The sequence below is a fragment of the Athene cunicularia genome (assembly GCF_003259725.1).
Source record: "Athene cunicularia isolate RWA chromosome 2 unlocalized genomic scaffold, athCun1 chr2_part1, whole genome shotgun sequence".
NCBI lineage: Eukaryota > Metazoa > Chordata > Aves > Strigiformes > Strigidae > Athene > Athene cunicularia.
This window is the reverse complement of record NW_020799095.1, coordinates 34,347,247-34,361,381: the sequence shown is the minus strand read 5'-3', so window position 1 is coordinate 34,361,381 and position 14,135 is coordinate 34,347,247. Positions and strand designations below refer to the sequence as shown.

Sequence of the window (14,135 nt, the reverse complement as noted above, 5' to 3'; positions counted from 1 at the left end):
ATTCAGTCAAAACAGGACATGCAACTGTAAATGCACATAAATATCAATACTTCTGGTTTCTTAAAACTGAATATTCTAAAAAAATCTTTAAAAGGCTTTGATGACCTTTTTTTCCTAGCTGTGTATAGACTTAAAAGGAAAAACTTAAATCTATTGTTGTTGATACTTGATTTTAAAAGTGAAGTAATTTATGCTGCTTGGAGAACACTTTTTTTCTAAAATGAATAATGGTTTAAGAAGATTGTGAAACCAAATATCTTTACTTTGCTATGTTGGAATGCAGCCTTATGTCTGTGGTTGCTAACAAATGGAAAAGGAACCACAAAATAAAAACACTTTTCATATAAGGAAGCATAATAAATCACACATTACATGTTTGAGAAAATTACTTTCCTCTCTGCAGAAATAAGAAACTGAGGTCCTTCTCAGTGCTTTCATAGACTGTTCTGAGTGCCCTGAAGTCGATGGCCAGTCTCTGCGCTGGTTTTATCTTTTCTCAGCAAATGCATCGTACTTACCAGCATAGATAAGCTAATTTCTAGTCTGATATATCCAGTTAGGTTGTATGGTTTTTTGGTTTTTGTTTCTTGTGCTGGTATTGATCAGTTTGTTTAAATATCCTTTCTTCTTGTGACATGGAACATGAAAGTTATAAATAACAGTCATAATCTCTTTGTTTTCTGTTGGTTTTTTTTTTTTAGCCTAGTTATAATAGTCTGTACAAGCCATCTCCTTTGTAGCCTTTCTCTGTACCTATTCCAGTTCACATAACTGCGTATTCCTCTCTTGGATGAGATCATGAATTCAGCTATTCAGTATCCAGTGTTACAAGCATATACTTCTCTCTTGCATGTGAAAATATGTTTTTCTGGTAGATAATAACAGTGGATTTCACTGTTTTACAATATTTGACCCTGGGTAACTAATACATTGTACATTCGGTGTCCTGATTTTGCCTGTATTAAGTCACATTGATAGAACTGTCTGGATTCGTGGATCTTTATACTGTTGTTGCTTTTGGTTTCAGCACTGACAAAGTCAGTGCTTATAAATAGCACATGTTTTTTCATCCATATTTCAGATGTCATCTGACTGACTAAATATGTTTAAGTTGATTCTGCTAGGAGGTGATTGGAGAGGAAAGGTGTAAATCAGTGCTTGCCTTGCTATTGCCTCACTTTTCACATGATGTGGTTGGTGGTTGTGACATTTCCCCAGCAATTTTAAAGAGTGCTAACAGACTTTAGTTTTCAATGAAAGAAAGAAATTTTAGCTTGTGTTCAGAGATTTGCCACCTTGTTTTGTCTGAGAAGCTTCAAACAAATGTACCTTAGGCTTCTAGGGGAGGAAAAAAAAACCCTATCTTAATACACTAGTTATACTGACAACACAGGTATACTCTTCAGTCAGATTTCTGTTCTATTCATATTTGCTAAGATGGAATGGATCTAATGGAAATGTGTTTATTTCTTTTGGGTATATTAATTTGCTGGAATAGCTCAGTATGGAAGTTTTTGAATGGTTTTGGTTTATGGAAGTTAATCGTCTTTGTAATAAGATTTGAGTATCTTTTCCAAAAGTTCATGTGTGTTGGTTTTTTTTTCCTATTTGTTTCAGTGACAGCATACTGGAACTTAGCGTTATGCCAAAAGACGAGGACATCCTTCAGCTGGTATGTTTATGAAGCTTATATTCAGACAGTATGTTGACTAAAGAAAAATGTCTTGGTGTTTACGAGCTGTGCTACCAGCAAATAATTAAATAACATTTATCTCTCTGTCACTCCTTAGATATTTTCTTACTTGCTTGCCATCCCTGAAATTTCAGAGGATTCCAAATATAGGGGAGAATACCTTCTTCCCATGATATTTCTAGCATCTTATTAAAAAAAAAATAATCATAAAAGAGTGTTTGTATTTTTATTATATTTTAGATTTGTTTCCTTATGTTAGAATTAATGAATTTGATTGCTTTCTTTCCCTAGGTTGTCTAATTCTAAAGAAGTTAGGAATTGTTCCTAAATTTGAATTAAAAAACTAGCATATGACACTTAAAATTAACTTGTTTTAATAATTCATTGTCACTGGATTTTCAGAAAAGAAGCAGGGTGATGAATGTGCTGAAGGTTATTACCAAAGTTTTTAATTGCAACTCCTCTAAATAGTTTGTTACACTAGTGCCTGTATATTCTCAATTTGAACTGAGGTCCTGCATATATAGTGAGATAATTAACCTCCTGATGACAAGCAGGTTAGACTTTCTGGTTAGTAGTTAGAAAATAGTGTTTTCTAATCCACACAGAAATAATAAGATGTGATTTTATATACCAGTTAAGAAGACCCTGTGGGTTTGAGTAGCTGTTCTCCAGTATTAATGGACAAATTAATGGGTAAAGAAAAAACCAAGAAACTCTGTTTTGAGCTGAAGATGATGATAGAGGCTAGCATAAGAACTCAGCCAGTTAGGCCAACAAGCCAAGATTATTAGAATGGAAGTGGTATTTTGGGAACATTTGATAAATACTTCAGTAATCCAGCACAGAAAATGTTGGCGGCATGGAGTGAGTTTTGATTCATGTATAAGAGGAGGGAAAATCTGGGGGTTTTTTGAGTATGGGTTTTTTTTTGTTTTTAAGTTTTTTTAATTGGAACTGTGAATATGTAGAAATGCAGGAATTGTTCTAAATTATCTGAGTGGCCATATGCATCTAACAGTCTTATAGCCATAATAGTCTAAAGGATCTGCGTAAAGCAGGATTTATAGGTTTAAGTTAAACCTTTGTATTTGGCTGGGTGAGAAGTTCTCAGGCACATCTTTCCTCTGCTGATGAAATATGAAGTGCAAGCTTCAGGTAGAGTATAGATGAAAAATAATTGATTGGAATTTAACTTATGTCAGTGAATGAGATAATGAGGTAGAGGAGCAAAGACGGACAATTACCTTTGGGCTACAGACAGATATATTAGTAAAAAGAAAATAAGGTGGTTTTCTTGGAGGAGATTGAGGGGCAAAGGAAAGAGAGAAAATATCTGCCTGTGGGAGTTCTAGAAAAAACCTGGTGATATGTGTGGGAATAATTTCTAGGCATCATTAAAAGAAAACCTTTCGAGTTGTAAGATGTGGTAGAGTTGTGAATTTTGTATGCCTCTTTTGAATATTGAGAATTAGGTTTGAGAGGTGAGGTCATCCTTTTGCAAAGAATGCTTTGCATTTGCCTCTACAGTTTGTGTGAGTTCCTTCTGACTGTTTGCTGTTGTGTTGGGCTGGTACATGATCATGATACAACATGGAGGAGTTCACGTCCTTGTTTGCTATGATGCATTTGTTTGGGTCAGAGGGGACTTGTCTTGAACTGTAAGTTCCACATAGCATCTGCCATGGAGACACATGTTTTGTGTAGTCCACAAGACTGAGCATTGCGTGTACTTGGGCCTATTGGAAAAAATTTCCAATAGCTGCAGTTTGTTCATGTGGTTTTGTCACTGTCTGTATTTTAGTATATATGTTTTCAGGTGTCAATCTTTGGCAGAGTTGCAACATGTGAAGATACAGATGATAAAACTGAATTTCATCATACAAAAGAAGTAATCAGTTATGGCCTGTAGTTTTCTCCCTTTTAGATGTCCACAGAGGAGGAAAAAATCTTACCACGTCTACAATAACTATCAGCAGTCTTTTGAGACACAGTGTGCTGTTATAACTTCAGTCAAATTAAAAATCTGTGCAGTTCCTCTGAAGATGGTGAATATCAATCTTCAGCCTTTAGGTGTTAGGATCTACTGTTCTTATTACAAGATTTGGTGAAGAACTTTGCTCTACTCAAAGCTGAACACTCAGGTTTAAAATATTTTTTAGTGAGAGCATAGAATGTTATTCCTCTCACTCCCTCTGAAAAGATAGTAACTTTTTGTTTTCAGCTGAGAAACTGTGTGCTTTTTTTTTTTTGGTTTGTTTTTCTGTTTTTATCTTTGTGATTAATGCTGTGTTAGCTTTTGTGGAAATCTTTATGTCTAAACCTCAGAGTGAATTCTTATTCCTGAATGAAGTACAGCTCTCATAAGTGATAATGATAATCTCTGTAGTGGTATTGTCAATATAAGTGCAAAGTGAACAGTAAATATTAAGGTACAGTGCCCTTATAGAGGAAAAATTTATACATTTGTCACTGAAGTTGTGTGTTATATAAGTTCTTACAATATGTTAAAGAATTTAGTTGTTTCTCTGACATATGTCATAAATCTCACTGTAAATAGCTTCAGATGGTATCACTGTAAAGTGTTGATGTTAAATACTGGTATGCTGTAAAAATTGAAAAAGCATTACTGGATATTGTAGTAGGAGCTAGTGAAATGTTTGTCTAGTGCAGTGAGGATGAAATAGTTTCATTATATTCAGGAATGATGCTGGTTGTGCTAAGCTTTATAGTACTTGGCAATCTACTCCATGTGGTGATGACTGCTAGGTTAAGTACATAAAGAACACAGTTGCTTGTTTCTATCCTTAGTTTGCTATTTATAAACCTTGAGTATTCATATATGTCTGTGAACCTGTTGATATATTGAATTTCTTGAAAACAGGGGTTTACATCCATTCATCAGTAGTAACAATGAAGTGGTCCAATCCACAAGTCATCGCCCTCTGTGGCACATGCATACTGCTTACATAGAAGAGAATTACATGTTGAATCCTGCCATAGTGAAGTTGGTGTCAGTCATGTTCGTTCACTGGTTTTGATCTTGGAAATGTCACTGTAGAGATAGGAGAAAAGATATTTAAAACATCTCTATCCATGACAAAAACTAGAACTCTTGACAGCTACGAATGTGTTGGGGTTTTTTTTTATGCTTCTCCTCAAATTTGAGATTAGTTTACTTAAAATAATTTCTTTTGATAATTTTAACATATTTGTAGGCATGTAACCGTGTTGAGACCATGAGGAGGATGGCTATTGTTTTGTTATACTCTCCTCACTGTTTCAAATTTGATGTCTCTATATACAATTTCTGTAGCTTTCTCAACCTTTCTTTGTCAAAATTTTGGCATCTTGTAGGTTTTAGTACTGCCGACTTCATATGAGTGGGAAGACACATTTAGGTTGACTACAAATAGCTCCTTATCTCAAGTGTATTTAAAGGAATTGTTGCTGATTTGTAACCTTTAGATAACAAATTTAATACTAAAAAGTTTTTCAAATTATGACAGTTTTCAGTTGTTCAAAAGCTTTTTGTGCTACAGAAAATACTGAATGCAAAGGTGCTTCCTAGAGAGAAAATTAAACTTGCTAAGTTCACTTACAAGTCATCCTTATTATAACTCTTCTCAATAGACTTTGTAGTGTCTGATACGTATATGTTAGGGTATACTTAGTATGCAGGATTTTTGGACCATTTTGTCAAGGTATGTTCATGTTGGAATTTGCTTGTTTGCTAATTGTTTCTTGTGTGTTTAAAGAATATAGCTTACAGGTCACTGATTTTCTAAGTATCAAGCACTTGAAAATGTCAGTCTTTAAAACTGCGTCTTTATTATGGTCTACGTTGGAACTGTTCCTTTGGAAGGTTATTTGTAATGTAACATATTCATGTTTATAGGATTTATTACATGTAAATATATGTAGATACTGATTTGGAAATATGTGTATGTACTTTATGTGTGTATAAACACACACGCTTATAGGCAGGTTATCCTTACTTTTCATCTTTCATTTTCTGGCACTACCATCGCTATCTACTCCAAAGTTCATCTTCCTAACTTTTATCCTACTCTCAACTGTTGGATTTTGAGTAAGTTTTAAAAAATCATTTCTTCATAGTAATTGCCTCAAAAGGTAGCAGGTTACTTCTAGTCCTAGGTGTTGTCACCAATTTTAGTAGCATACAAATCTGTTGAAACATGCCTTGTTTTTCTAGGAAGATCTCTGTAGTTTCATTTACAAAAAGATTTTATTGAGCATTCTGTGAATAATGGTAAATGTGGAAATAAAAGGGGGCTGTTCACTACTGTATGTTTTTGATATGTTTAGTTCCTTCTTTCACATCTTTTAATTTACATCTTAATCTTTCCTTAAAATTGCAGACCATTGCGTATTGATAACTTAGTTGATCATGTTTGAACCGAAATGTTTCTCTTGTCACAGATAGTAGGAGAACAAAAAAATCCTGTATGGGTATGACTGGGAAAGCAAGTGGAAGTCAGTTGAAGTATATATTCCTTCCCCCCCCACCCCCTTTCTAGTCAGGTGATGTGGAAGTTCTCAGCATATTGGGAGATTTGCACAGAAGAGCATGCTGCTTTGATTAACTTCTGGTATTTTGGTGGAATTTGACAGCTTTCAAGGCCTTATAGTATCCTGAAATTGACAGTGAAGCACCTGTATTAAAAAAAGAAAAATAACTTACATAAGGAAATTTATTCTAGAATTTTATGTACCCCAGTAACCTCATGCCTCTGACTACAGGTCTGCCCACAGTCAACTTCAACAATATTGTCTTGTTTGTTTTTTTCCTCACACAATTCAGCTGCATCAGACCTAATGGAGCAACATGGCTGTTTTACTAGTGTGATGGTTTGACCTTGGCTAAATGCCAGGTACCCACCAAGTTGCTCTATCAGTTTTCCCCCTTCCCCCTTTTTTCTCAACAGGGCAAAGAGGGGAAAGAAACTAAGATAAGGAAAAAACCCAACCCTTGTGGGTAAAACAAAAGCAGTTTTAATATAAGCAAAGCGAAATAAAGGTCCACGCGCAGAAGCAAAAAGAAAACCCATTTATTCTCTACTTCCCATGAAGAGGCAATGTTGGGCCTTTTCAGGAAGCAGGGTATGCGCGTAGTAGTTGCCTTGGAGGACCAAGGGTGACCCCACTCCCTTCCTCCTTTTTCCCAGCTTTATGCTTGAGCAGACGTCATATGATACAGAATATGACTTTGATCAATCTGGGTCAGCTGTCCTGGCTGTGTCCCTTCCTAAGATCTTCCCCCCCGTCCCTGTTCCACTGGGGTGGGAAAATGTTGGTAAGAGCCTTGGTGTTGTGTAAGCACTACTCAGCAGTAGCCACAACACCAGTGTGCTATCACCGCTCTGCCAGCTCCCAACATAAACCACAGCACTGTGAGGGCTGCTATAGGGGAAAACAGATTCTGGCTCAGCCAGACCCAGTACAACTGAACAACTGTGAAATATTTTCATTTCCTTTACTTTTAATAGAGATGTCTTCATAAGTAATAAGTGTATTTAGTCCAGAGTCTTGGAGTATTTGTTTACTTTCAGATTTTGTACTGATGCAGTTACTAATATGTGCAGAGGTTAATACTAAAGCTCTGGCAGTAAGTACAATGGAAGGAGAGGTGTGATGTGAAGACCTAGTGATCTAGAAGAAGACTTATATGCAATGTTAGCTAACAAAAGTTTTTTAGAAAATACTAGTCATATCAACCCTCCTCACCTCCAGTTTAGACTAATATTTACAGGAAAATCTTTTACACAGCTTGTATTTGGAAATTAAGTTTCTTGAGCTTAAGGCATTAAATTTTATATACAAAAATTTCACTGCTATTGGAAAGAAAGGGCATGCATTGTTTTGGTGGTTGGTTGGGGTTTTTTGTTTGGTGTGTGTTGGGGGTTTTGTTGGGTTGGGTTGGGTTTTTGGTGGGCTGGGTTTTTTTTCCAATAATGTTATCTGACCATAGTGTTTGCTGGGTGTCTCAGAGCAAAATGAAACCACTTGAGCTGTAGTTCTAACAATCTGGCCACAGCAAACTAGTAAATGGAAAATGTTTCCTTTTAAGATATCTGAAAACCTATCCTGGTGCGTGGTTCCCATATTGCTGCTAAATGTGAGAATAAGTTAGGACCAGGGAAGAGAAGAATTTAGTAGTAAAGAAACAATCTGAAGCCAAACTGGTTGAAGGAAGGAAGAATGCCTCAAGCTCAGTCCTGCAAGGCACTGGGCACATTAACTTGTGATGCATCAAAATGGTTGCAAGTAGTTTGGTTGAAATCAGTGTTACTATTCATCCTTCAGTGAAGTGTAGTGAAGCATACTTATCCTCAGTGAAGCATATGCCTACGTGCTTTTATGGATTTGGACTAAGGGGTATAGGACAAGGTTGGCTTAAGCTCTTGAAAGGACAGGGAATCACCACGATTCTTGCTAAGATGAATCCTTGTATGTTGACTGTCATTATTCTAACATTAAATGTCATAAAATCAAGTAGGAAAAATTTGAGCAAAACCCTTCAGCTGAATTTGAGGGTTAATAAAATATCTTGTAGAATGCTTTATTTGCTTAAAATTTATTTTGCATATCATATAGCTTGAATGTATTACCTTACCAGTTAAATCCTTAATGTGCTAATGGCTATACAAATTCACACTAAGAAATTAATTGTTTGCCATAGGAGTTTGTAAACTTGATGCAAACAAAACCAGATTGCAAAGTGGATAAGAAATTGTACCAAATAACTGGAAACACGCTGAGGTCTTACTGTAAGTGCGGCAGTTTTCTTCTAGTAATTGTTGCAGAGCTGTTATCCATCAAAGCTATTAATGTCACTCTAAATTTTATTTGTATGGTAAGCCTTCCATAACTGCTGTTGTTTTGAGAAGGTGAGAAAGAGCTCATAAAATATCAAGACTGATTTTTTTCAATCATGTTGTAATTTCTGAGTAACTGCTGAGTACCCAGCCCCTATAGGAATTTGAGTGGCTTGACTGGTGTCTCAGTCAAGAGCATCACTGATCCAGATATTAAAAAAAGTTGGGTGGGTTTTTTTAAGTGGGAAGGCTTATTTTATTTTTAAGGTTTTTTAAAGGCTTAAATGTAAGCCATACCCTAGTGGCTTTTTAATAACTATATCCTCTGTTGCAATCACTTAGAGATTAAGGTGGTATTTCTACATACTATATCATTTGAGGAACGAAAGGGACAAGAGAGTAGTATTCAAACTGTGTTTTATATACAGTTGCAACATATGTTAAGTGTCAAAATGGTTTATGAATACTAATAAATGCATTAGTGTACTTTTTTTTTAGTCTCTAAACCTCTTCTGAAAATGTGACCATCACGGTCTGGTTAAAGCAATTAAAATATTTCATAGTAAGAAAAGCTGATAATGCATCGTTCAGTGTGACATTCAGAATGGATCCATACGTTTCTTTTGAGTTGCAATATTTCTCTGTAGGTCCTTAATCAGAACTATGAAACAAAGATATTTCATATTCTTTGTAGAAATGTCACTGCCCCCATTTATAAGCTTTTCCATTCTTGGAAGAAAGTTCAGCTTTCAGTGATTTCTTGGGAAGTGGGTGGAATGAGATTGAAGAGAGAACTATGTTTTCCATCATCAAAACCTTTTTTCCAGTAACTTTGTCTTCTTACTCAGAACTGGCAGCCTTTCTGTTTGGATATACCTGCAATCATGGAAACATTCTCTCTTGGTGGAAGTGGGGGAGAAAGCCTATCTTTTGGACCCCGTGAGAATGCTGTCTTCTGAATAGTATCTGTGATAAATTTAATCAAAAGCTGAGAACTGATTTTTATTTGCGGTCTTCAGCTATGATCAGATCACACCGGTTTTGGAATTTAACATTTCTGCTGTCAAAGTCAATGAAGCATTGTTTGTTATGGGCATGTTTTACTAAAACACAGACTATTTTATATTGGTGTAACGTGTGCATATCCCAGGTTTTGAACTGTTTTATCAGCTGTATAAATTAATAATTGTTTTCTGATTCAGGGCGTGTGTGTGATTGTTTTTGTTTGTCTTGCATGCCAGTAGCCTCTTGGTCTTTCTGTTTTCTGGGTCTTTAGCATATTTTCCAATTTTTATTTTCTTACAACCTATCAAGATCTTAAATAGCCATTTATTTAAAGATTTAGAAATATTTATCTCTGTATGTTCCTTCCCTCCATTAAATGTGCCAGTGGAAACCTGGCTTGATTTTTACTATGAGTGGAGGAAAAAAAAAACCCAAACCCACGAGTAGAGTGTTTCTGCAGCATCATTCCTCTAATTTCAGATGTACAACATGAAAGCAGCTGCAGTCAGCTGACAGCTTGTGGTCATGTTTAGATATATGTGGGGAAGGGGCGTGCTGTTTTAAATGCATAATAAAGCCGTTGTTTCGTCACCAGGAAGCAGGGATGGTAGCAGCCCAGGGGAAATGAGAGACAGTAATGTTGCTGTAGTGGAAGGGAAGTCTTGTTGCATAGAGCCAGAGCTCTCTGCAGGCAGCTGTAGGGATGCACCAAGGCAAAATGGCACAAATGTATTTTGCTTTTTTTAAGGGTAGAGGATAGATGCAAGGAGCAGATAAAAGCCTGAGATGAATATGCTCAAAAGGAGGGTGAAGTTATGTTTTTTTTATGCTCTACTGCCCTTTACCTCTGTTGGTACCTTCCACTGAAATCAGGGTAGTTGTATTTTTAGCTTGCTGTATTCAGCATCAATATGACAAGATAATTCTGTCTTTACATCTGTAAGCAGCTTTTACTATGTTTTCCTGTTTTCTGCCAGCTGCAGTTTACAAAGGATGTCACAGTACTGGTAAGAAATCTACAGTAGCCATTTCTCTGATGGGTTTGTAAGGCATGTTTTTCTTAATGATTTGTGAGAAGCAAGAATATGAAACATCAAGTCTGTTGGAAATGAGCTAGATGGTCTCAGCTGAATTTTCTTCATAAAGCTAATCTCTTAATTTGTGGTTTGTGCCTGTGTTATTTGGTCGGTTTTCTCTGTGTGCTGTATTTTGCACTTCACTAATGCTCAGTGTAACATTGCAGCAGTACTGTAAATGCCTCGCCCTCCTCTGTACTTTGCTCTGTATTAATCTTATGGCTGCACTTGGGCTTTTATAATCTGTCTAGTGTTAAAACAGGGCACACTGATATTCCAGAATTGAGCATGTTATGATTTGGAGAGGAAATGCTGTGCTATGTTACTATGTCTGAGCGTATAAAAGCTCTGAGAAATAATGTTAATCTTCTGTTGCATTGGCAGGCTCTGCATTGGCTCTTTATTTCATTCTGTTTAAACTGACTGAAGTCATGCTAAAGTTTTTCAATAATAGGGTATTGTTTAAGTATGCTGTATGCTTCTCATTGATTTATTATTTCGAATGTTCTGTTAATTTCACAATGATAAATGCTACTTTTCTAAAAGGCTACAGAAACATACTAAGTGTAATATAACCATAGGAATCAGGCCCTTAAACATAAAGGTGCAAATAAATGCACTAAGGAAATTAATCTGAGATTTTAGTTTGTGTTTTAATAGTGTGTGGAAAGTAGTTAAAAATGTTATTAATATTTTTGCAGTAAGATTTGTGTGCCATGTACTGTCTGTCTCCTGTAAAATGTAAGATAACTTATAGGGTGTTGGCTCATGACAAAGATGTTACTGCTTCAATTTATTCATTTTATGTTTAGGAACAGTAGTTTTTATGTAGAAGACATCTTAGAGGAGCATGTGTATGTATATTTGTGTGCACTTTCATATGTACTACGTTATGTGAACAGAGTTCTTTTATACAGAAAGTGAATAGAGAATTTTCCAGTACTAGTTGAATTTATTATGCAGCATTTTAACCTGTTGATTGCTGTGAAATTCTCATTTCCAGCAATGTGAAGCTTACACAAGAAGGTGCAAAGTGTCGTGATAGAAAGCAAAATTAACGAGAAAAATAACTGTGTTTTTGTGCTCACGGGTTTTGGGGAACCTGCCTCAGTGCCCTACCTGCAGTATTTCCTAGAACTGGGCATCAGTTTTTTAATTGTTGAGGGCAGGAATGTAAATGATTTTACTTGTTCTGTTTCTGATCACTAAGGGGATGGAATGCTATTTTTATCTTTTTAACTAACATTTTGTCTAAAATTATAGGTGTGAATTCTGTACTTGTGTTCCCTCTCTTGAAGCTTGATAATGCAAATACTAGATAGTGAACTTTTCCATCTCCCTCACCGCTGCATACTCATTTAATCTTCTCTCCGCAGGCGTATTCCCAAGATGCCTACCTGAAAGGCAACGAAGCCTACAGTGGTAATGCCCACAACATACCTGAACCACCGCCAATATGTTATCCACGCCTGACATCCACAGCTTCTGTTATGGCACAAGCTGGTGACAAGCTACTTTCTGACTTCTCACTGGGGAAACAGCAAGTCAGTAGACCAGTACGGGCATTGACACAGCCAGAGAGGGCCTACAGAATGGAAATACAAGTGCCTCCGTCACCAACAGACATTGCGAAATCAAACACAGCTGTGTGTGTTTGCAATGAAACTGTAAGGACTGTTATTGTGCCTTCTGAGAAGGCTGTAGATTTGCCATCTTGTAGAAATAATCATGCTGGTCCATCACACAGGACAGAGGAAGTAAGATACGGTTTAAAAGATCAAACCAGTCTAAAAGCACGAACCACATCACCATCTTCTTCAGTGTCCACAGCCATTGTACTTCCACAGACTCCAATAACAAGGCCAGTTGATCCGACTGGAACGCTAAGTAAAGCTTCAAACTATGTAGTATGTCCAGAAGGAATCCCAAGCACTAGACCTCCTGCTCAAGCCACAGACTCGCCCTCAGTCTCTACTAATCATTACAGTTCTCCAACCTCCCACCAGCACATAGACTGGAAGACGTACAAAACTTACAAAGAGTACATTGATAATAGGCGTATGCACATGTATGGCTCCCGAACAATACAGGAAAGGTTAGATAGTTTAAGAGCAGCTTCTCAGAATACGACTGATTATAATCAAGTGGTGCAAAATCGCACTGCTTCACAGGTACGGCGCAGGAGCACCTCTCATGACAGGGTTCCACAGTCTGTTCAGATCCGGCAGAGAAGTGTATCCCAGGAAAGACTTGAAGATCCCATGTTGTTGAAAGAGTGGCCACGAAGTGCTTCGCAAGATACTCTAACTTCACCTTCAGTTAACACAAGGAATCACAGGGCTCGATCATGGGATTATCTCAGCAAACAAGGTGAAGTGCTAGAAAATTTTCATTCTGAGAATTTGATTGCAGATACAAATGGAGATAGGAGAAAGACTTACAAGTGGACAGGGTTTACTGAACAAGATGATAGGCGAGGTATTTATGAGAGATCTAGACAGCACACATTTCACATGTCCCTTCGAGGACAAAATTTTTCTATGGCTCCGAGTGCTTATATTTCAGATAACAGGAGAACAGGTAGTCGAGCTTCTCTGCCTGGTTCTCATTTTCAGAAAGTTCCACCAGATATAAAAATGTTACAGCCTTCTCGAGATTTGCAAACTCCTGGGGGAGTTTCAAAATCTACAACTGTCTCACAAGAAAGATTGTCTCTCACACCAGCCAGAAGTTCTAAAAGTAGCTCTTTGAAGAACTCTGCTCCCTATGCAGCAAAACCATTGTTTCCCCTTAACCAGGGCCTGGATGCTATTGCCAGCAAAGACCAAAGAATAGTAAATCATTTGCAACAGAGTGGCCTGTTAAACCAACAGTCAAGGATCCGAGCAGAGGGTGCCCCAGATCACAAAACAGAAACTGGCAAAACCATCCAACCCTCCTCTTTGTCTCCAGCTTCTGCCAAACTTGTTCAGCCAACAAGCGAGAGTTCAGCTACCTCTGACAATGTAGATAGTTCCATCAGACAAAAGATTCATGATTTCGAAAGGGAAGATGTCCAAGATGCTGAAATTCTGCAAACGAATGGTCAGGAAAATGACAAGGACACAGTGGTCATGCGGGACAAATCACCTTCTGGCCACCAAACTCCACAGCCTTTGAGGCATCAGTCCTACATTCTTGCTGTAAATGACCAAGAGGCAGCCTCGGACACTACCTGTTGGTTACCTAACGATGCTCGGAGAGAAGTCCACATAAAAAGAATAGAAGAAAGGAAAGCATCAGGTTCCAGCCCACCTGGTGACTCCTTGGCTTCTATTCCATTTATCGGTGAGTTAAACTATTCCAGTGTACATCAAATGCTCTTCTCTGCTAAAGATGGAGAGCACCATGCCAGGTAGCTGACTGCTGTTCCTGTAAACCCTGAGGCTGAGGAGCATGGGGGCTCCTTTATCATCTAGAGTAATAATAGGTTGGTAAAACTAAAAATACTCTTCAGGAGGAAAAAAAAGTTCTATTTTGTTT

At 37.2% G+C, this 14,135-nt stretch overlaps 1 protein-coding gene across 2 annotated transcripts in view; it reads left to right on the top strand.

Moving 5' to 3' along the window:
- ARHGAP21 (Rho GTPase activating protein 21) overlaps positions 1–14,135 on the top strand; it is an 85,754-nt gene that overhangs the window by 42,993 nt on the left and 28,626 nt on the right. Inside the window, exons 6-8 of one of the 2 annotated variants that reach the window (XM_026843368.1) lie at positions 1,618–1,672; positions 10,515–10,544; positions 11,990–13,940. In XM_026843368.1, the coding sequence (XP_026699169.1) occupies positions 1,618–1,672; positions 10,515–10,544; positions 11,990–13,940 (2,036 nt within the window). The remainder of the gene's footprint in view (positions 1–1,617; positions 1,673–10,514; positions 10,545–11,989; positions 13,941–14,135) is intronic. The other variant, XM_026843367.1, reaches the window with a different exon arrangement.